A 24978-nucleotide genomic window follows, 5' to 3' on the forward strand; every position below is an offset into this window, starting at 1 on the left:
GCCTTTATAACAGACTGAAGTCTGCCAGGGGCATTTGCAGTGAGGTGTCTGACTTGGAAGAATGGCAGCCCATTTTTCAAGACATGAAACCAGAAAAGATAGTGATGTATGCTGAGGTCCAGAGCAAAGCCAACATTCTAACTCATCCCAGAGGAATTCCATTGGGTGTGGGTAGGACTCTGGGCAGAGAAGTCTATTTCAGGAATGTTACTGTCCTCAAATCACTGCCTCATAGATGCTGCTTAATGACATGGTGGACTGTCGTGGTGATACAAATAGTCATCATCTCCAAATTGTTCCTCTACCATACCCAGTACACAATGTGTGTTCATGTCCTCTGGATTTTGCAATTTATTAAGCACAATAAAGGGACCATGCCATAAACAAGGGAAAAATCCCGATGCCATAACATTGCCTTCTCCATCACTACTGGCACTACATGTGAAAGCAGGTGTTCTTCATGCATTCACCAAATCCAAATCATTCCACACCAATTTTCACCGGTTACAGTGTGGTTCATCAGTCCAAATCACTCATTTCCAGTCATCCAGTGTCCAGTGGTGTTGTTTTTTATATCACCTCAAGTTTTACTTAGCACTGACTGCAGAAATGTGTAGCTTATGAGGAGCTTCGTGTCTATTGCATCCTTTCCCTAACTCCCTATGCACAGCAATTGTGCTAGCTGTTTTAGTGGTAGCACTTTGGAACTCACAAGTGGTCCCATCTTCTGATTTCATGTGACTTCACAACCACTCTCTGCAATGCTTGACAGTTGCTCTCTGTCAGCACATGTCGTTTGCCTACTATTGGTTTAGATGTTGTTGTTCCTTCACATTTCCACATTACACACATCACCAACAGTCAACTTGCTCAGCTTTAGAAGAGCTGAAATTTTTTTTGCGGATGTGTTACTCAGGTGACATCCAATAATTAGTCCACATTCGAAATCATTGAGCACTCCTTACCTATCCTTTCTGCTGTTACCGCTTCTCTCCTGACAACACAATATTCCCAAAGTCCTTTTATAGTAGCAGGTCCACCTTTCATAACATCTACTGTAAAATACTTCATTACAAAGGAGGTGTCCGATTACTTTGTATCAGACAGCGTATATTAAAGTTGTGTTCATTCAATTAAGTTATATCAATAGGGAACTATTTGAACCTACACTTACCGCCTCTACAGCTGCTGAAACGTTATCTGATTGTGAGAGATTGCGCTAAGGGAGGGGTGTTTGGGAGAGACATCAATGACAGCAGGTTGGAGAGTGGCAAGGAGGCAGTAGAAAATAGTATTAGGAGGAAGGAGATGGGGAAGCAGATGCTATCACTACCACTCATTCATCTGCAGCTGAATTATTGCCTTCCTTCTTTTAGGTTTGAAAGTTTATTAATAGAAGGCACAATGTCTAAACAATTTTGCATATTTGTTTTATTTATTCAGTAGGCTTTACTATTTTGATTCTTGTGGTGATTTCATTTCAAGAAAATAATGTAAATGTGTAAATACCCCACAAAGACACACTTCTGAATGTTTTGAATTCTGGAACATGTTTGTAAAACTTGAAACATCCATCTGAGACACATCAGTTGCAAAATACAGTTATTGATTAATACCTCAACAAATAAGATAATTCTAAATTGTCTCCTAATATCACTTTATGACTAACGTGAAAGCTAGGTCTTGAAATAAATTTTAACAAAAACTTCAAACAGTAAACTCATTATAATAATTATCCTTATCATAATAATTCATAGACTGGAGAACAGTAGGTTCCAGAAAATATATTTTTCTTCTCTTCTGCCTCTCCAATAAATAATTGTGTCTGTATTCATCATGTCATTTCTACATCTATCTGAAATTCTCCTGATCATTGCTCCGCCTAACTGATTTCTTTTTACACTATCTTTCACACAGTAATACACACTTACAAAAGTAATTATGTGATTTCTCAGAACATCACGTTATGAGTGGGATCCACGTGATACAGATTGAGAACTTTAGTTTATCTACTCATTACTGTAGATCTGTTATGGAAAAAGGTGGTGTTGCAATATTTATAAAAAATAATATAGTGCATAAATCGCTAGATTTAAGCAAATACTGTGATGAACAACATTTTGAGGTGTGTGGCATTGAGTTAACAGCAGACAGTGCAACTGTTATTGTTCTGGCTGTTTACAGGGCACCTGCTGGAAATCTAAATGTATTTCTAAGACAAACTGAATCACTTCTGGCCCACCTATGTAGGAAAACTAAATCTATCATTATTATGGGTGACTTCAATGTGGACCTTTTAACAGAAAATAGAAAGAGGACAGATTTTGAACATTTAATGTACTGTTCACTTTAGTATCAGTGGTGGACACTCCAACTAGAGTAACTGCTAGCTCAAGCACTTTAATAGATAATGTATTTGTAGATAAGGATATTTGCAATAATTTAACCAAATATTATAAATGGTCTCTCTGATCATGAAGGGCAATTCCTCACTCTAAACCAAATGAATGTCCAAAGAAAAGAAAATTTCATTTGGAAAACATTTAGAATTATAAACAGACACACCACTGAAACCTTTAATCAGCAATTAGGGCTTGTGGATTGGTCTCCTGTATATGCTACAGTTGATGTTAATACGCATTGCGCATTGTTTCTTCTTATAGAAATATGGAAACCATGAAGTCAGCATATTATGGTTACTTTCATGCAATTGTGGCATTTGCAATTATATTTTGGGGAAATCAGCCACTGGCTAAAAAAGTACTGTGTGTACTAAAAAGAGCCATAAGGATCATGTGTGGAGTCCATCCTAGAGCCACATGCAGGAATCTTTTTAAGAAGCTTGAAATACCTACATCCACTGCGCAATATATATTCTCATTGATGTGCTTCATAAGGAAAGAAAAATCCATCTTTAAGCTGAATAGTGCATATCACAGTCACAATACTAGAAGGAAACATGATATCCACTATGAGCAGCCAAATCTAAGTATGGTGCAGAAAGGAGTCCACTTCAGTGGTTGTAAGATTTTTAATGCCCTCCCTTCAAGAATTAAATGTTTGGTAGATGATGATCTCCTGTTTAAAAAAACCTTAAGGCAGCTCCTATTGCAAGGATAATTTTATACATTAGAAGAGTTCCTGAACTACAGTGTTTAACATCTCTTGTATTGTAAATTGAAAATGTATGCCCCAATTTGTATTTGTAATACCAAATATTTTTATTGTAAACATATATTTTGCAATATTTATTTCTCTGTAACACGTATTATTTTGTAATCTTTATCTCTCTCTAAAATGTATTTTTGTAGTGGGACCTAAGTTACTGTTTACTGTTTTTTGTTTCGTAATCTCTATCTATATCTAAAATGTATTTTTTTGTAGTGGGACCTAAGTTACTGTTTACTGTTTTTGTTTTATTTTATGTATTACCATAAATTCTGACCAAAAAGTTTGTAAAATTGACACGTTCCATATCCTGTGATAGTGTCACAACATGGATCACCGGAATAAGAGATAAATTAAAAAAAAGTGACAGTGTACAGGCACACTGCTCATCTGGCACTGGACATGAACCCTGACAAAGAACCAAACCTGCTCTAAACTATGAACTGCAGAGGGAATTGTTATGGATCCACTACAGGAGTGGGACAGAGTGTGTAGATGAAAGTTCTATGTTCACACATTGCCAATTAAGTCATCAACACACATGATGGTGGCAACAAGGTCACTTTCAGAAATACTGTGCTCCTGGAAGCTAATACCCATATATGTATTTGTGTACCAATTTCTCAAATGACATATAATTATTGTTGCTGAAAAAAAAAATACTGAAGGTAAATGGGACAGCTAGTAAGTTTAACTATTTTTATATAAAGCCAGAAGAGAACAATATTTTTTTAAAAAAGAAAATGATTTGGCATTAAAGAAGAGAACATAAATGAAGAGAGAAACATAAAATTATTGTTGTAAAGCACATGCTGGATGCTGGGAAAGTCTTGCTGTCCAAGTGTATATTAATATAGTTTGTGTGAAAGTGTGTGTAGTGATATAACAACTGGACATCAAAATGGAGGCAGACAGATGGACACTAATGAAAAAAGCCACCCATACTGTCGCAAGCCAGCACCCAGCATTATGCTAGAAATAATGATGTAACTTCCAGAAACCATCTGAAGGTGAACCTGAAAAGGTTTGAAAACTAGTTCATGGAAAAAACATAATTATTCAAAAAAGTGACTGGTTACAGTTTTTATTTGTCCGTATGGGCATGGCATAAAATATAAACACACACATAAGTGAGGTGCTCAGTTTCTTCTCTCTCTAGAAATTGATACTTCACTGCATTTGTAATTAATTATATACTATTTTATATCTTTAGATCAAGCTGGATATTGTTTTGACCCCTTTATTTTTGATACATGTAAATTTTTAAATATTAAATAATGCCCACAGGAACATTAACATGCAAAGTTAAAGATAAAACACAAAAGCTGCAGACAAGATGAACAACAAATCACAAAAGCTGTAAGCAATTATGGTCATAGAAAACCTTATAGGATGGCCAAAAGTGCAGTTGACACTGTGGGTATGTACTAAATGTGAGTTTTCAACGAATCACATTTTCCTATTTACAGTGATCATTTTAGGTTCAAATGGAAGGAAAGAGACAAACCTCATTAGAAATATGTTTGAGAAAAAGAAAGAAAGAAAAAAAAGATCCTATTAATGAATTTGCTGGTCATTTCATACGTGAAGATCATTGTTGTGTACTTCCCATTAAGACTCACAGTGACTGAAAATTGAATCTATCATCAGCGAAGCCAATAAAAATAATAATTAAAAAGAGAATAACACAGAAAGCTTGAAATTAAATATAAAAAGTATGAAAACTATAAGAGCATTTCTTTATTTCAGTATTGCTGATAAGTAAATATTTTCTCTTCTAACTATAGCCTTGGTTCCAGGCCAATGATGGCCATTATCACAAATTTCTTGAGCCTCGTCTGCAGTTAAAAATCTAACAACTTAATGTTCAAGCAAATATCCATAGGATACACCTACACTGATCAGAGTTCAGTAGGCATTTTTCAATAAGATGTACACCTGTCTCAGACTGCCATCATATTCCAGAACTCAGAATCCACAATCTTAACTTGAGCAGTCAGGCACTTAGTGTCCCCTTACTGAACATACAGCTTTCTTGCAACAATTTAAGTGATGAAAGCTCACAAAGTAATGATTTCATTCATTCAAGCCAACTTCTGAAACACAAGCCATGAGAAAATATTAGATGTATTTAATGATTTCTGAGAAGAAATGTAATGGAGGCCCTCCACAATTTTAAACTAAATCAAACATTTTATGTTTAACAACTGATGTTTAGTGGCTGTGCCTTCTAAAATATGAATAAATTGTTAAGGTCATAATGTACAATGATTGTTAAGGTCAGATGTTTTTTATGTGGTTAAAAGTTTACGAAATCACTGCATATGAAATGTTTTATGACCTGTGGTGAAAAGCATTTCTCTAGTTCACTGTTCAGTTTGATGCCACAATCCATTTTTAATATTAAAGCAATAAGAAATAACTTTTGCTCTTAAAACAACCCACCACCTTGGACAGCTTATTTGGCATCTTCTTACCATTTTTGAGCTGCAGCAGGACTGCACAATGCCACTTGTTTGACATGACTGATTCCCTGCCTCTCGCTCTATATATCCCATACTAACAAGCAATGGAATTTTTCCAATCCATGAGGAAGTAATGTTTATAAATGCAACATTTCTGTAAACACAGGCAGAATGCCACTACAGAAATTACACTTTATGGAAAGAAATTCAGAAAATGTTTAAACATTGTGCCAAGATTTGATTAAAATGACTACAACAGAAAGGAAATGACAAAAAGAATACATGAAATGGTGTAGAACTTTTCTGCAAAATATACAAAATTATAGGTAAAACAAAGAAAGCATTAGTAATGCGAGGCTATTAATTACATTTAGAGGCAAGTTATTATACCACAGGTGCCCACAAAACAAGAGAAAGCAGTAAAAAGCAAAATAATAATTAATCAAGACTAAAATATTTACACATAATAATAATAATAATAAAGATTTTATTGTCTTTAGGCCATTACAGCAGTTTCCTTTATTTTTAGACAATGCATAAAAATTGCAACAGTTTACACTCTCTTTGCTATAGTGTGATGAACAATAATTGGCAATAAAGACAGTCATAGCAGTCCAGGCTAATTAGATGAGCTAGTAAACTCTATAACTTTCAGCTCAGCTTACTTTTGCTGTAACTTAAGCACAAAAATGGAGTTGAAAAAGAGGACACCGATCAAGGAACTTAAAATTTTAATATTACATCCTGTAATCCTTTATTCAAGTAAGAATTAAGAGGGTTTGCTGAAAAGTAATGCCTCCATATTTTTTTATTGAGAACTCTTAAAGCCTCTAAAATAAAACAAATTTTCTTAACAGTATACATCTTTATTCTTCACATCACAAATTGGTGTGGTTCCTATTGATTCTCTCAATACTAGGCATGGCCTTCACCTCAACAGTACAATAAAGTAGAAAACAATCATCTAGCAACAATGGCTGGGATAAGGTTGTCATTTGTGGAATTTATGGTTGTATTGAAGTGATACTGCAAGTATCAGAACATTCACTATGTACAGTGGCGATAAGGGTTTAAAATATGGCCACCAACATATTTCAAAATTACCTGTATTTATGATAAGTTCAAAGCTGATGGAACTTTTACACATGTGAAGAAGGCAAGATCCAGCCAGTCACAAAAAGTTACACATTCAGTGTCCAAAGCCACAGTATTGCAACATTTCATCCATTCACAGCAAAAATTAGTAAATCAAGGAGTGTGCGAAAGCAGGATGAGGCACTCAAGAGAAAGAAACTTCCATAAGGGTGCAAGGTGGAACATGTAAATTCCAAGAATGCTACCTATGATGAAAAATTATTTGGATCAAATAACTGAATACTATGAATAGTTTGATCACATGGTAGATAAGGGTGACAAATTTTCTGGGAAATTTGTTTAGCCTGACAAGCCAATATTGAACCTAAGTAATACAGTGAAACCACGTCGATTGTGTTTACTGGGCTCCTGAAAATTCTCATGTTCATTTGAACTAGGTAGGATGTAGTCTGTTATCATGTGGTTTAATTGGTCCCTTCTTCTCTGGGGATACTATAACAGGTCAAAATTGCCTCAGACAAGGGTTTTGCTTGACATTCAAACACTGCATGAAGGTGAAATGTCTTAAAAGCAACAAGGTGAAGTCCGACCTTACCATCATCAAGATGACAGGATGTGTCTAGGCAGATCAAAGAGGACTTACAGGGTACCCATCTTGCTCTCCAGATTTAACATCTATGGACTTTTAGCTGTGGCACCATCAAGTACATTGTGTGTCAACAAAACCAGCTACAATCAATGATCTCCATAAAAAAATTGTTGCATCATGCACTACAATAATGCCAAACACTTATAGCCATAGTTTGATGTATAGTTCAATGCCATCAGAATTGTTTAGAAGCTTCTGCTGGTCATTTCAGACATAAAAGATGACTCCAAATGCCAAGAATTGTACCTATAAGACAAATCTTTAAGAACGGGCTATCAAACAGTGAGTATATATTTTTTTGGATCCCCTCCCCCCACCTGCCCCCCCCCCCCCCCTCTCTCCCATTTATGTGAAGACCTTTTACGTGCCTGTAAAATGTGAGCCTATTTTTAATTGTAAATGTCTTTCATACTCATTGTAATTAGGCCTCAATACAGTGTGGAATGGTAGGTGTTATCAGAATGCAGGTATTACATCTGTCTTGGTTTTTTGCTTATAAAACTGTATGATACACCCAAACTTTCAGCTGGAAATTGTCAGCTGCAGTATGCGGGCAATGAATGAATGAATAATTTGTTCCCTATACTTTTGTAAATTACTAACCTGAAACATTTGTCATAAATCAAACAATATTAAATTCTTATAGCCCTTGCAGAATAGTAAAATATGACTAGCCGAATTACAAAACATTAAGTAATTTCAGAATAATCATCATATTATTATGCCTGTCTTTACATAGTCACTCCTCTCACAAAATCACCACTCAGCACCCTGCACTCACACTTGTCACATCATTAGGTCTATTTGTGTTTAAGTCTAGGATCACAGAGCACACAGACATCTCCACATTGGTTAAAATGAAAGTTTGTTGTTAAGAAGTCAATGTTCAGTATCTACGCAGCTTAAAGTGTGCAACTATCCAGCACACAGATAACATCACTCATCTGCTTGTGAAAAAGTCAGGGACTGGAAGTTGTAATTCTGCACTCCAACATAATAAGTGTGGAAAATATGTTTGCAAGGACTTTGGAGCTGCATAATATCTTTGTGTCTTAAAATCTTGGGTGAGTTAGTAAAATTTTAATGATCTACAAACTCTAAGTCCGAAGTACTGAGACACTGATTAATAGCATGACGAGTTCTCTTCCAGATATGTGTGCAAAGGCAGAGTTGCACATCTCTTTACCAGCATAAACTATAATTTGTAAAACTGGAACTGCTCTCTAATGATGTAATAGTGAAAATAAATTGGGATGAGCCACCTTTAAAATTCATCTGTTGTGTAGTCTACATCATCTGACACTACCTTTCATATTGCCAGTTTTCAGAATATCTTTTCAGTGCATCAAGATACATAATACCAAGTACAATATCAGCATCAGTTAACGGGAACATTGCAGGTTCTATACATAATCATGGAACAAGAATTTGGAATTACATTTAGCTAGGAAAAACAAACAAAAAATTCAAAACAGCATATTACATAAGGGGATAAAATTGTATAATAAACTGCCAAAGGAAATGAAAAAGATTACTTAAATTCATCTGTTTAAAAAGATAGCTAAAATGTTTTTCATACGTAATGCATACCACACAAAGATTTACTTAGACGACAGAAGAGTGAATAGTAATGAAAGAGAATAACTACAACACCATGTCTTGTTTCAACACATGATCATGGTTTACTGCTTTCACAAGGAAAGAATGTCAAAATGTAAAATGCATGATATTAATGTATATTGGCTCAGTTTTTCAGATGGACTGAGGAACATAGATGAACATGGACTGGAATGGAGTCTGGAGTTGAGGTAAGGGGAACAGCAGCATCTGAAGAGTCCAAGGGACATCAGCAGATGTCTATGGAATGTGCAGCAGTGAAGAACAAATTGCAAGTTACCTGAAACAAATTGTACATAATTAAGGAACATTACACAATAGGAACTTACTGAATGAGGCAGCACAGATGTTAGGACATTGACCTTGTATTTGGGAGGATGGAGTTACTCTGTCCAGCTATCCTGGATCACTCAGTTACATGATATGTAAGGCTCTTTACGTTTCAGAATTTCTGTGTAATGAAATAGTGTGATAATGTCTGTACTTTTTAGGATAAAAAGTTAGGTTCTTACTTACAATTTCAAAATATCATAAAGGTTTTCATTATTCAAAGTTCAAAACTGTTTTTGTATGCCTATAAACATGGCATGTATCATCTTTCTATTTCCATTTATACCTTATAAAAGTAAGTCTACATAACTACATTTATTTACTTTCCAGTTTTTATTTGAACTTTGTTACAGTAATGAAACAGTTATTTAACATTCGATCATGATGAATTACATCTAAAAAAGTTTCTTTTTCACTATTTGTTTACTATCTCATCAAACTATTCACACTTTCACAGCTGTTGCATGATCCTCTGCTCACACAATATTTTCTTCACAATTGTTAGTCTCAAGTGTGTTGCTCATATTTTGTAACTACTGGAGATCAATATAATATTCATCCAATGATAACAATCTAACTCGCGCAGAAGCTCACTAACCACTGAATTTTCCAATGTTGAAATTAAGTTACTAATTATTCATATTTTACATTTACAGTCTTTTGCCTAAGAGGCGCGTTAAAATATTTTCAATTAATGCCAAAAACTGTTATGGTCACCAGCGCTCTCTATACAACTAACACACTGGCGGACTTCAATAATTTTGCTCCAACTACCATTCACTGAATTGCTGAATGTTAGAGGAATTTGTTCTTTTGCCTCTTTTACATGCATAACATACTTTGTAGTACTTCCATCAGTGTAACAAGAAACAACAGTTGTAGCACATGAATGGTAATAATAACGATTAGTGCCTCACAATCATGTAGCATTTCATACATTTTTCCATTAGTTCAAGAATCATTTGCATATGATTTCTATTGGCATACTTTTGCATTGATTTAGAAAGGAAAAAATGGGCAATAAATAAATTTATGGCTGACATAACAATTTTCTAATGTGTAAGAGAACCCTGAATGAAAACCAAACAATGAGATGAGTAAGGGCAATTACTCACAACATTGTGCAGAAGATAGGTACCAAAATAAGAACTGAAATAAAGCTTACAAACTTATGTTCTTCAATGCCCACATGCATGCAAACAGCTATACAGTCCCATTGCTGTCTCCTAATTGGGCACAAAGTTGTTTTCGATGGAGGTAGCAAAATGAATAAGAAATAGCTGAGGGGAAGGAAAGGCCACTAGAAAGATACATGTGCTAGCAGGGGTTTTGGGTGGGGGAGGAGGGGGATGGGGGAGGGGGGGGGGAGGAGAGCAAGGGAAGGAGGATGGATATGCTGCCAGAGAAAACTCACTCTGTTGCAGGCAAGGGTAGTGAGTAGCATGTTGCACACACTGCTGCATGCAGCAGAGGTTGCAGCTGAGTAGAGGAGAACAGAGTAAAGACAGAGGGATATCTCTGAGAGGACATGGTGGAGGAAGTTCCATAGACATACAAACTGGAATGAAATGTAAGTATCCAACGGCAATAGTGAGAGTAAGACTCTGATGTTGGAAGGGAGAAGGATAAAGGGTTTAACAAGAGCATAAAAGTAAGATTTGATTCATTACTGGAATGCTTTAGCAGGCATGATCCTATTACAGATGGTATCCTCTTAACTTCTTCTGCCCTTTGAGAGGACTAACAGTTGAATATACAGTATGAGCAAAAGTTTAACTTCAAATTTTTTTGCATTATCAGTTCATTGCTATGGGTGAAATAAAGGCTTAATGACAAAAATATCCTAATATTGTCATTATTCTGTCCTAGATTTCCCACTTTTTGATTTTATTAAATATCCTAACAGATTGCGGACTGAGAAATTAAGCAGTTGAGCAACTGAGCAGTCAAATTCACCCACTTAGCCATCAAGCCACATGGCAAGAATATATGAAGACATATTGCACCATCAGTAACAATACAAAAAATTCAATTTTTCACAGTATGTTAGGTTAAAGGAAAATAATCGAATAGGTCTATGCATAATTTTGTGATTTACTGCAGTACATAATACAATGCTCTATGTCTGCAACCATTCGAGTAAATGTTGTACATTATTCTTAGTGCTAAAGCAAGATGCAGCAGACATGCATTCTCAACTACAGAAATCAACTTAGCCATGCAGTTGTACACAAACAAATGCCCATTATTGATAATTATTACCTCAGTGCATTCAAAATATATAATGAGCCCTCTCTCTTCACAAACACATTATACACAGCATTTGTTTGTTTAGCTGACAAATATTGAAATACATTCAGATTAAAACTCTATTTGCAGTTCTTATCAGTTGTACGAATGTGATGATATTCATTTTACACATTTCATGCAAGGGAATGGTAATATCTTGTATTACCAGTAATATTAAATATTTGTGAAGACAGAAGGCAATATTGCAATAAGTGTAATTCGAAGTGAGTGATACTCTTTCCCATAATCAAATTTTATATGTTACACAATATTAATCTTCTTAAGGCAAAAACTACAGTAACAATTGTGCAAAAGAAAATCTTACACTTAACTCCACCACCAGAGGATTCTCCTTCTTGACATCCATATAACAGTATTGTTTTAGGGAGAATATAATGAGATGAGCACATTTGTTCCAAGACTGATTTAAAGGGAGCACAAAGTCTATTTTCTTCCTAGAAAAAATTAAGAATACATTTAAAATGTAATTTAATTAAAAACTACAATAAATGTTTTCCAGAAGTCCTGGCTTTTGGAACACATCTCACAATTGGAGAAACAGACTGCCTCCCAGATGTAGAGCTTGCACCTTAACCCAAGTATGTAACAGTTAACACTTAGTTTCCAATATTTTGCAAAACGATCTGCAAAGAAAATCAGTAAAGGCAAGATAAAGGTGACAAAAGGAAAACAGATTAATTAGCCCAATTATGCCAGCATTTTTACTGTTGTAAATGTTTCCAAACCAGACCAGAGAGCTCATGCATAGTTCCACTACCACCACTATTATTACACTATTTTTGTTGACACACAGAGAATGAACCATTATTATGCAAACAATTCTATTCTCAGAATTTCATCATTCATAGAACAAATAATTTTATAATTTCAATGTGATAAGGTCTACAGCTGCAATGAATTTTTTGAAAGATTTCACGATGCTTTCAGCTGCCATTCTCTTTATTTTATGTATGATTGTACAATTTCGGCGTTAGGCCATTTTCAAGTATTTTATGGATGGTTTTTAGTAGTAAATTATGCCTTGTAAGTCATTGCTCCTATGACTCCATGTTATGCTCATAAAATAAATCTGAGATGTTTTATGCTATTTTAGGAGCACAATACTTCTGAGCAGTTATTACAATAACTGTTTGAAAGTAGCGTGCTCCTAAAATAGCATAAAACATCTCGGATTTATTTTATGAGCATAAAATTGAGTCATAGGGGCAATGACATAGAAGGCATAGTTTAGTACTAAAAATCATCCACTTGAAAATAGCGTAAGGCCGAAATTGCACAATCGTACACAAAATAAAGAGAATGGCAGCTGAAGGCCTCATGAAATCTTTCAAAAAATAATTTTACATTGTAGAAGAGGAACAAACACACACACACACACACACACACACACACACACACACAGAGAGAGAGAGAGAGAGAGAGAGAGAGAGAGAGAGACGGAGACAGAGACAGAGAGAGACAGAGAGAGTGACAGGGATAGAGAGAGAGAGAGGGAGAGAGAGAGAGAGAGAGAGACAGAGAGAGAATGTTTAGTGCTTATGATAGTATTATTATCAAATATAAATTCCATACTCACGCATGTGGATTGTACTCGTATGACATATTTGGGGTTTGTATAAAAGTTTTTTGGTAAATTGATTTTATGAAAATACTGTGAGAGTATCTGTTTAGCTTTAACATTGGATTATCAACAGATGTTCTATTGGGGCGAACTTTTAGCATGTAACACCCCGTGAACACATTGTGCAATTCAGTTTCCACATACTGAAAAGAAAATCACAGTAACATTAGGATATAAATAACTAATCTCATATACAGAGAAAAAGTATAACATTTTTCTTAGACATATCCCATTACAGGCTGAACTACAGATTTTAGTAGGAGTTAGTCACATGGAGGGAGGGACCCTTCAAGGTATACAGTCACTGTAAAGAAACTTGTAAGGAAAGAAAGTTTGATTCCATGGGAACAGCTGTGCATAGTGAGTGTGGTATCTTTCAAAAAGGAGAAGGAATCCAGCAATCAGCTGCTTGACTGCTGAATTCCTTTTCCTTTTTGGAAACATAGACCACTGCATAATCAGCATAAAACAAAGCATAGGGCTATAGACAATGAGATCATGAATGATATGTGTCTGGCTGTCAAGAGGACAATGCATTAAGCCCTCAGTGACTACTATCTCACAAAAACCAAAGAAATTATGGTCATTTGTAAATTCTGTTAGTGACATGAACGTTAGTGTCCACAAACTCATGGGCAACACAAGAAGTGAAATTGAGGGTATTAAAGCAAAAGTAATAATGAAAATTAAGAAGTACTGCCCCAATTTATTTCTCCCTTCACTGCATAGATGGATGACATATATATTAGTGTAAGTGGCACTGAGAAACAGCTGAAATTGGAAAATTGAACAATGCTTCAGGATGTGATGCAATCCCTATCAGATTAAAAACAGAAGTTGACGCTGTGTTAACATCTCTTCTAATTGCAATATACCACAAATCTCTCAAACAAAAAACTATGGCCAGTTGTTGCAGGAAACAGAGGTCACAACCATCTATGAGAAGGGTAGCAGAAGCGATCTACAAAGCTACCATCCAACAGACTTGACATTCATCTGTTGTAGAATATTAGAACATGTTGTTGTTGTTGTTGTGGTCTTCAGTCCTGAGACTGGTTTGATGCAGCTCTCCATGCTACTCTATCCTGTGCAAGCTTCTTCATCTCCCAGTACCTACTGCAACCTACATCCTTCTGAATCTGCTTAGTGTATTCATCTCTTGGTCTCCCCCTATGATTTTTACCCTCCACGCTGCCCTCCAATACTAAATTGGTGATCCCTTGATGCCTCAGAACATGTCCTACCAACCGATCCCTTCTTCTGGTCAAGTTGTGCCACAAACTTCTCTTCTCCCCAATCCTATTCAATACTTCCTCATTAGTTATGTGATCTACCCATCTAATCTTCAGCATTCTTCTGTAATTAGAACATATTCTGAGGTAAAATTTGATGAGTTGGCTCAATCAGAATGACCTGTTCCATCTCACTCAGCATGGACTTTGAAAACGTCAGTCATACAAAACTGAACTTGTGCTTTTCTCACAAGCCATAGATTCAGGCAGTCGGGTAGAAACAGTATTTACTTACATCTGAAATGCATTTGGCTCAGAACCATACCTACACTTTCATTGAAAGTATGATTGTATCAACATATCACGCAAATTTGTGACTATATTGAAGATTTCATGGTAATATCTTGGGTAGAGTTGCTGACTTATCGAGGTAATTTCTGGTGTGCCTCAGGAAAATGTGTTGGGATCCTTACTGTTAATTTTGCACAGTATATATTATAAATTTATCATGTATTATATAATAAAATATAATAAAAAGTTCCAGCAGTAAATTTAATGTGGGCATGACAACCAACCACTCTCCATCTGAATGAATGGCCAATGCCAAATTGTGGCCACTGGCAGAGTTGACTATTCAGTGGTGTAACACACAGCTGAGCACAACCTGCTTGATTTCATGGCTGCTTCACAATCCCTGCCATCTGGATCCTTCACGACTTCAGCTTCTATAATTATGTAGATGAGATTGTGGCACTTCCTAAATTCTAAACTTTAACGAGTCCCACAGTCTGCCATAGCAGATCACTTTCCATCCTGTTCTTATGCAGCTGTAATCATGACATACCTGGCACCACCATAGTATTCTTATCTACTCGTGGGACACAGCTGAACACCACGAGCACCCCAGGGAGATTTTTGCTTGCCTCGAAAGTGTAGGGGTCATTCTCAACACAGAAAAATTCATTTTCAGGGTAGACACAGGTCACACCATTTCTGTTTCAGGCTTGTGACCCATACCTGAGAAAGTCCATGTGATCTCCTAATTTCCACATCCATGACATACAAAGAGTTTTGCAGATTCCTAAGAATGGCAATTATTTGTTACTACCTTAAAAATGCAGCCTCTGTTCAGAATCCTCTCTCCGCTGCATTGCAAGGAGATGGAACAAAGGGTAACATGTCCATACCCTAGGCCCCGCCTATGATGACCAGTTTCAAGACCAATAGGTATGATCGGAAACTGCTCACTGTCTATGACACAGTGAAGAACTTCCACCCTTTGGTTAAGGGATGCCCATTCACCATTTTCACTGACTACCACCCTCTTATGGCATGGTTATGTCAGAAAGATGCCACCCAAATTTTGCACTGTCTGTTTCATCAGCAAGAGTACATGGCTCAGTTTTCCACTGATATATGCCACATAGTTGGTGTCGATAACATTGTCACTGACTGCCTCAGCTGCTCCTCCTCCTTCAGCCCTCCACAATAGGTCAATTACGTCAAGACCTGGATTCCAACCTTGTTCTCCAGCTCTACCAGGTCTCTAGCACAGACCTACATATACGGTGTGAAATCCTTCCCAACCACATGCAAACTGACATCTCCAAAGACTGCATCTGCCCTGTCTCCCCACCACTGCCTTCTCATAACCAGCTTCCAACCACCTGCACAGTCTGGCATCTCTGGTGTCCGCTGTCCTCATCCAAGGAAATGACTTCTTCTGGCCTCGCATACAAAGTGACTGCTGCACTTGGGCCTGCACTTGTGTCCCATGCCAGCGCACTTAAGTAGACCCTCATGTTCATGCACCCGCTGCCCCATTTCCTCCTGTCATGCACTGATTGTCTCATGTTCACACTGAGATCATTCGACCCCTGCTATCCTCAGACATCTGCTGCTATATACTCATGACGATAGACCGGTTGACATGCTGGCCAGAAGCCATCCCCAACCTGGACATTTCAGGAACAATTGCCACCGCAGTGTTTATCAATGCCTGGGTTTAGAATTTTGGATGCCCCTGCCACATAACATCAGGCTGCAGGCATCAATTCACTTCCTGCTTATTCAGAACCTTGTTGAAGACTTGCAACAGCCCAGTTCATTTTGCCACCACCTACCACCCTGCAACCAATGACAAGATGGAACATTTCCACCATACTTTAAAATCTGCCCTCATCTGCTATGACACAAAATGGTCTGCCATCCTGCCACTGGTCCTGTTAGGTCTGTGGGTGGCCCAAAAGACTGACTCGGATGCATCTGCCACCGGCCTGGCATACGGACACCCCCTAGCCCTATCAGGCAACTTTATTGAGCCACAGCATCTGCCGGCTACTATCCGTGTCCCACCTTAGTTTCAAGACTGTATGGCCTGGCTCCAACTGACAACTCCATAGTGCCATGGCAAATGCCATAGTGCCATGGTGAATGCAAGACTTTTGTGTACTTCGTGCACTCATGTAATGCTATGCATTGAGGACTACCGGCCCACACTCTGCCCACAACACATGGGTCCAAAATGATGAAGCATTTACCACGCATCTTCATGCAGGCCCAGTTGTGACCATCAACAGGTTAAAGTCAACTTATGTGCTTACCCTTGACAATGCTTGTATGCTGCCAGCAGTTGAAATCTCCATACCCACTGCCATCACCAGCACCGCTAAACCACCAGCTGGACCCAGATGCAGCCACCTCACTCCCCTTTGCACCCACTCCTGCTCCCATTTCTCAGCACATGGAACATGACACCAAGTGTGTGGTGTCTGACTCTGAACCTGATGTCTCGCTGCCACTACTAGATAGAGCCACAGGCGATGGTCTTTCAGCACCCTGGAATCAATGCCATAACCCGCTGCTGTGCCAGCATCTCACAAGGGCATCTGCCAGATGACAGCGGCAGCAGCAGCAATGCTTGCTAGTGCATGCACACTCTGGTGCGCACTACGTCACATGTGCTGGATGCACAGTGCGTAACCACATATGCCATGCCTGCCTGACTGCGTGCCCTACATCCCGAACTCAGCAAAACTGCACTGCTTTGCAGTTCCTCATGTGGTCTGATGCCAACTTCATGCCCACTGCTCTAATGCTCAGCACCTTGTTTCCCATGTTGCAGCCCCAGCCACATTGTTGCACCCCCTCAGGTGTGCCTCTGGCTGTGCGGTTCAGTGCATCCTCCCGCCAACTGTCTGTCACATGTCTCACATGCCCCAGACACAGCCTGCCGCTGTCACTGCCACGCCATCCTGGCCTCCGGGAGTGGCCAGCTATTTCCCCCTGCTGCACACTGCACCGCCACACCCCAATGGCTTTCAGGTACCTCTGACCTCACCTGTCACTTGCCCACCTGCCTGCCACTGATGCTCATCACTAAGGCATCCCCATTCTAGAACTACATTCAGTGTTTTTAGCTCGACATCCTCCTCTTGCACGGAGAAGGGGGGGGGGGGGGGGTTGTAGTGAAACCTAAAATTTCATGAGTCCCACTTGTCTGTCACAGCAGAAGACCTTCCCCTCACAGTTGCACCTAGATGCTGTCTATAGCACCTGTGCTGTAGTGGTGTAGTGGAAACTTAGCAAATGGAATGTCTTTCCCCCACTACCATAATCTGCCTACTGGTGTTTCTGCCCAGAATTCACATCCATGTGTGAAGCAGCATTCTTCGGCATACACTAGTGATGAATGATCAATGCCGAATTCGTGTGAATGGTCCTCCCTTCTTTGTGAACCAGTGCTATTGTTTGTGAGCCAGGGCTTTTGTTTGTGAACCAGTGCTTTAGTTTCTAACCAGCATTTCAACAATGACCTGTGCACTGATGCACAACAACTATTCCAGGACCAGCTGCATCAGTCAGCCTTGTGCATTGCCTCAGGCAGACAGCTTCTCAACCAGGACTAGTCACAATCCAGCAGTTTACAGCTCACATGCCATTTTCCCTTTAGTTTACCTGAGATCACATATTTGCCTTTTTGTTTTGGTAAATGAATTGTAGCAGTGTCTACCTTAATAAACAATTCGTGTCACTGAAATTTTGCCCTCTTGCTTTTCCTTTGCTTCACTGGAACATGCATTAAACATTGTTTTCTGCATTCTCCTTCATTTCCCCATAGTGTCCATTGCCCAATAGCTGTGACGTACATTATGCAGGGAAAAATTTTCAGCACTGCCAGTGTTACCGTAAGATCTATGCCTGCAACACAGCCTTTGATACTATAATTTTTCTAACCTTCTTCTATTCTGGTTCTCCCTATCAATCCATTTGTCCAGGTTATTGTCCCACATTGTATCCTGTGAATCTGCTGCCTCTTTTTCCCATCCATAGTCCTTCCCTGAGTCTACCTTCTATTCCCCATCTACTGTCTCCCATCACTCACTCCACATGACATTAGCTCTCACTAAAGTGACCTGCAGAGTTACAGTTCAAGCCACCACTGTATAGTCAGCTGCCATAATGTGCTTATGGATCAATAAAAGCACATGGCACAATACTTGCTTTATTATTTAATGAAAGCACCACATCAGTGCCTACTTCCATATGTCACTTGCTACCTCGGATACTAGTAAACCGTAACAAACAAAGGATGGGAGGAAGAGAAGGAAGAGAAGCCAGGATATCAGCTATGGAAGACATCTGTTGCATGGGTAATCTAGTAATTCCACTGAGTGACTTGCATAGTGGGAATGTGCAAATATCTGTGCAGGTTGGCCCTTTTGATTATTACAGAGGTGTTCATCAAAAAATTGAGTGATGGGTATAAGTATTGTGAGACCTCTGCAAGATGTGCAGTCGCCTACTTCACACAATGTTCGTATTGCTCACTTATACTGAATAAATACTTTATTTACTAGAGCTTCATTACCCAGCAGTAAATTTGAGAGACCAACAGAGAATGGAAAAATGCAAAAATAAGTTGGTACCTTGCTCTTCAAGCAAATGCAGTCTTTACCAGATGATGAGTAGAAATGTTTCAGTATTTCAGTGCTGAAAACTGGATGGAAACCTGACAGCTTTCAATAACAAAACTAATAAAAATAATTAACATGAGCAGTCTGTAGATTGTAACTGACATTTCTATTCTGCTATTTGCATAGTCTGAGACAGATCTACTACAAAGTCAATTCTGTTAATTGGTTCTTGTTGCTGAATTGCACATGATGCTAGCATCTTTATGAAAAAAAGAACGATTATCAGTTGCAGCAAAAAACAGAAGAAACAGTAAAAGTAGCATAAAAATGATTTAAAGATGACAGTCTAATTGTTAATGATAAAAAACTGTATGGGAACACTTCAGTCATATAAGGAATAAAACTAGAACCAATGTAAAGATTACATTATGGAACAGTAGAATTCAGCAAAAGAAACATGTAAAATTTTTAGGATTATAGGTGAACAAACACCTAAGCTGAGGAAAGCAAGTGGTGTTACACTTTAAAAATGCTCAAAGATGGTTATAATACTGGAAGAGTGTGTGGGAACATTAGCATCACTGGCCAGAGAAAATGACTCACAGTGATCTCTCTGAGGGTTGACAGTTGCAGGGCAGTTCGCTCTGTGACTCAAGTGTGTTGCATGCTTCGTACCACTGTATTTCTATTATTCATTACCATTATGAACCAGAGTTCCACAATGGTGATTGGTGACCCTGAACTCTGAGTAAACACTAAAATAGTGCAAATTCGCATTGCGACAATGTGGCCATCACGCCTCCATACTGTTACACTGACTGTGAATTTCTTTGAACTCTTGCAACCCTCATTATTGACAGACATAAACAGTACTCCACGTGTTGCCCAAGTGATTAGAAATGACAGTGACACTCAAACATTGCAGACATATCAAAAATTAACATTGCAGACATATCAAAAATTACAAACTCAACCAGTGTAACGTTGTCTTCACTCGCCCTTAGTAACCAATCCCTCGACACCCGCCTGTCCCTGGCTGACCGCATTTCTGGCATTTCTCAATATAGACACAGTTGCCGAGTGCTCCCAACCTTGCCCAGGCAGCCCAGCAACATTCTGCAACTGCCTTCTGATGCCGCTGCCTCGTGGGCTGAGGCAGCACCTGCATGCGACACTGCTTGTCGTGCCATGTCCGAAACTCCACAGCTTGCTGACCGTGCCGCACATGTGCATGTGCAGATTACCACCTTGCTCGGGCAACCTGGCTCCAGCCTGTAGCTAACGTCCAACATCTGCTTGGGACACTGACTTCCATGTGGCCCATGCTGACAAACTGTCAACCAGTGGCTCCACACTGTGTAATTTTTTTTTATCTTGTCACCCATCAACAACGGCACAGTGCACCACATTAATGATATACCCAGTGCCCACAGGTTAGTCAGTGCCCCAGAATTCTACCCACTGGCTGCCTCCACATGGTGAAGGCAGTGGTGGACAAGTTGTTACGAGCTGGAATTGTTTGCCCATCAAATGGCAACTGGGCATCATCCATCCACCACTACCTAAGAAGGAAGGCTTGGCTAGACTTTGTAGGGATTATTGGTGCCTTGGATGTCCGTGCAATCATGGACAATTGCTCAGACCCTAGTATCCAAGACTTCATATACTATCTTGACAGTGCTAAAGCGTTCAGTGTAACGGATTGTAAGAAGGCGTATCTGCAGATACCAATGTTCAAAGATGACATTCACAAAACTGCCACAACCCCACCTTGTTGATTGTTTGAGCTCCTTTTCATGTCTCATGGAATAAAAAATGCTGCAGAAACCAGGAAACACTTTACAGACAGCCAGCTTTCTAAATTTTCTTTTTCTTATGCATATCTGGATGATATCCTCATTTTTTTTTTGCCAGACATGGACTCATACTTCCTCCTCAAACAATTTCTCGGTGCTCTCAAAGCCAACAGTGTAGTGATTGACACTGACAAATGTCTATTTCATCTGGTGCAAGTCACCTCCTTGGGCCACATCATTACTGCTTCTGGCATCCACCCAGCCCCACAGCACCATCACCAGCTGACTACAATGAACTCCTCTGTTTCCTCGGAATGGACAGTTTCTCTCTCTGTCACTTGCTCCGCACCAGTGCCCTGCAAGGACACTTAACAATGGTCCTCAAAAATACAACTGCTCACAGGAAGCTCAGGTGGACCACGGACATATAGCAGTCCTTACAAGCGATGAAGGACAATATGATTCAGACAGCCACCTTAGCTCACCCGATTCAAGAAGCTCCCTTGTCCATCACCACTGACATTAGTGATTTAGTAAGAGGAGCCATCCTTCAGCAAGAGGTCGGCAGCTCTGATCAACTCTTGTGTTTCTTCTCCCATAAGCTCACCAAGGCACAGCGCATGTGGTCAGCTTAAGACTGGGAGCTACTGGCCAAATACGAGGCCCATGTGGTATTTCTGATAAGATGCTGAAGGACACCCCTCGTCATTTAAATGGATCACTGGTACCTAGCTGATGCCATCTGTGGCCCACCAAGGACAAGTGCTTCTGCCGTTACCATCACCTCGTATACATTAGATGATTCACTAAGGACACCTGTCACACGAAAGGTGCAGACAACATAGTTGCTGACTACTTGTCTTGAATTGGTGCCATCTCAGCCATGGTCAACTTCGACAAGCTTGCACAGCCTCAGCAGGATGACTCTCAGCTACAGGACCTGTTAAATGATGCCTCCCTCACCCTCATCATTGAGCCAAAGTTCATCCCCAGTTCAACCTGCCCTGTCCACTGTGACACTTCCCAGGGATGTATATGTACACTTGTCTCACAGCAATTCCACAGAATTATTTTTGACCTGTTTCACAACCTCAACCACACTGAATGATACGTTTGGCCCCACGTTGAGTGCAAGTTGAGGAGGAGGGCCTATGTACTGTGCCAGTGATGTAAAACCACCTGGCACACTCACCCCTTGCTAGGCACCTTCCAGATACCGAAGGGATGCTTCAAACACATTCATGTGGACCTTGTTGGATCCCCTCCCCCCTCAGGCAACTATCACTACCTCCTCTCCATTGTTGACTGGGTAACACACTGGGTAGAGGGTACCCCCATATAAGACATCACTGCCGAAACAGTTCCCAGAGCTCCATATCTACCTGGTTTGTGCATTTTGACTGCCATGCCTCCATAACCATGGCTCAAGGTAGGCAACTGAAGTCCTTGCTGTTTTAAAAACTCTGTAAACTATGCAGCATTACCCATTACAGAACCACCACCTACCACCTTCAAGGTAATGGGCTTGTTCAGAGGTGGCATCACACCCTAAGGCTGCTCTTAGGTGCCACAGGGGTGACTGGTCTGATGCACTCCCGTGGGTGCTGCTGTGTATTCGCACAGCACAAAAACAAAACCTCAGTGCCTCACTGGCCAGGATTTTATAAGGCAAGACACTATCCCTTCCTAATTATGTTGTCTCTTTTGATCACCCCTCTATGCCAACCTGGCTTTCTGCCTTGGTTGACAATGTCTGGTGTCACATTACCAACCTTCATGTCCCCCTCTTCACCTCCAGAACCCAACTAAAATTTTCATCTCCAACACCTAACCAAGTGTGACCAAGTCATGCTGTGTGACAATAATGTCTGCACTGCACTCCAGCCCCTTTTCTCGGGCACACATAGAGTTCTCCAGTGTGACCCCAACACATGTGACATTCTGCTTAATACCAAGCCAGTTACGGTCTCCATCACCAGACTGAAACCTGCCTGTCATCTCATCAACAAGCCTTCTCCTGATATAGACTTTACCATCACTGTGCCCCCCCCCCTTTTCCCCTCACACCCCACCATCCCTCCCTGCATTCGATCCTTTCCAGATGGTATTCGATGTCTGCTGCTCTCACACAAAGGATCTTAGCCTCACAGTTACAGACGAGGAGCTACAAGGGCCCACGATGACTGCACAGTGTCACCTGAGTACCTGGTACACCATTTCCACGAAGTTTCCATCTTGCCTGATAGCATTGACCCCACAACTCTGCATGCACAATGCACCGATTATGGTCACCTGATCATCTCCACTACTTGCCTGCCCCCTCCAGACAGCGAGCTCCTTGCTGATCCACCCAATACACACATACTGGGGGATACATCTTTCCCACATCCTCCACCCATGCTCACCTGCGCCATCCACGCACTCACGCATTTCCTTGACTATCATCTCTACATCCTGCACCAGACCAGCCTTGCCAATGCTTCTGCCATCCTGGTTGTTGCCTCCACACTGTGGAGGGAGTGGAGGGGGGGGGGGGGGGATGGAGGGAACATTAGAGTCGCTGGAAAGACTAAATCAACTCTAACAATTGACAGTAGCAGGGCAGTTTGCTCTGTCACTCGAGTGTGTTATGTTGTGTATCTGGATATGTACTGAGTTTCAATAAAATAAAGAGTGTGGTGACTCCATACCACCATATCATATATTACTTGATATCACTACAGACTGGAGTTCCACAGGTGTTAATGCTTATTAGGCCTAGGTGCAGAGTCTACTATGGAATGGTACACTATCCTGGGGAAATGCTAGTTTTTCAAAACAGTCATTCCCTGCCATCTATACATTTGAAAGTATCTGTTTCATTAAGACTCAAGGAGAGTTTTCAGCTTTGAACAGTGAGAGCCACACTTATGAAACAAGGAACAGCAATGACTTTCTTAGGGATGTACACAAAAATAAAAATATCATGACACTGTATTACAAAAACAAAAAAATCTATTTTTGCATTTGCAGATAGGATCAAAAGAATACCAAAATTTAATACATTTAAAAGAGAAGTAAAAGCTCTACTAATAATCCACAGCTTCTACAGCATTAATGAATATTTGAAATATTGCTCAAATATGTAGATTATGCCTTATGATCTCTCTACTCAGAAAGTTATATGTATCAAAAAAATATATATAAAATTAAACTAATTTTACTGATGTATTTCTATTAATTAATATGTATACATATGTGTCTTTTGTACCATATTTGTGGACATTAAATTACGTTTATTACTACCACAGGATTAATTAATACAAAGATCAATAAATAACAACATTTAGCTGCATTCTTGTTATCTTCTGCCAGGCCTCCCTATTCAGGGCATCCTTTATGCAAACATCTCAATGATCCATTTTTTTTTTTTATGTGATCTTTCCATCAACATTGTAGTTGCTGCTTTTATGTCTGCCATCTGGTCCCCATTCAAAAATTTTCTTTGGCCACTGATGATATGCCATTCTCAACAAATGCCCATATCACTTTAATGATTTTCTTTCAGTTCTACCTATCATTGTTTCATTTGTCCTCATTCTAGTTCTTACTTCAACATTAGTTTTTTTTCTCTGATCCATAGCATAAGGTATTCTTACTCTAGCAAAATCAGTCCACATGTTTCAGTAATTATGCGTCTTTTGTGCTTATATGTATGTACATAAAATTCCATTTTCTTGTACCTGATTCAATAAAAAATTGCTTGTTTTGCTAGAATCAATCAAGATTCTTTACAAGAT

The 24978-nt window shown here is 39.3% G+C and overlaps 1 protein-coding gene across 3 annotated transcripts in view; it reads right to left on the bottom strand.

Moving 5' to 3' along the window:
• Window positions 1–24978, bottom strand: part of LOC124619758 — a 136578-nt gene that overhangs the window by 37250 nt on the left and 74350 nt on the right. For 2 of the 3 annotated variants that reach the window (XM_047146337.1, XM_047146338.1), the window contains exons 5-6: window positions 13211–13398; window positions 5646–5787 (exon numbers count right to left, since the gene is read on the bottom strand). In XM_047146337.1, the coding sequence (XP_047002293.1) occupies window positions 5646–5787; window positions 13211–13398 (330 nt within the window). Of the gene's footprint in view, window positions 1–5645; window positions 5788–11938; window positions 12069–13210; window positions 13399–24978 lie in introns of all 3 variants that reach the window. The other variant, XM_047146339.1, reaches the window with a different exon arrangement.

The sequence above is a fragment of the Schistocerca americana genome, chromosome 6 (genome assembly GCF_021461395.2).
Source record: "Schistocerca americana isolate TAMUIC-IGC-003095 chromosome 6, iqSchAmer2.1, whole genome shotgun sequence".
NCBI classification, from domain to species: Eukaryota; Metazoa; Arthropoda; class Insecta; order Orthoptera; family Acrididae; genus Schistocerca; species Schistocerca americana.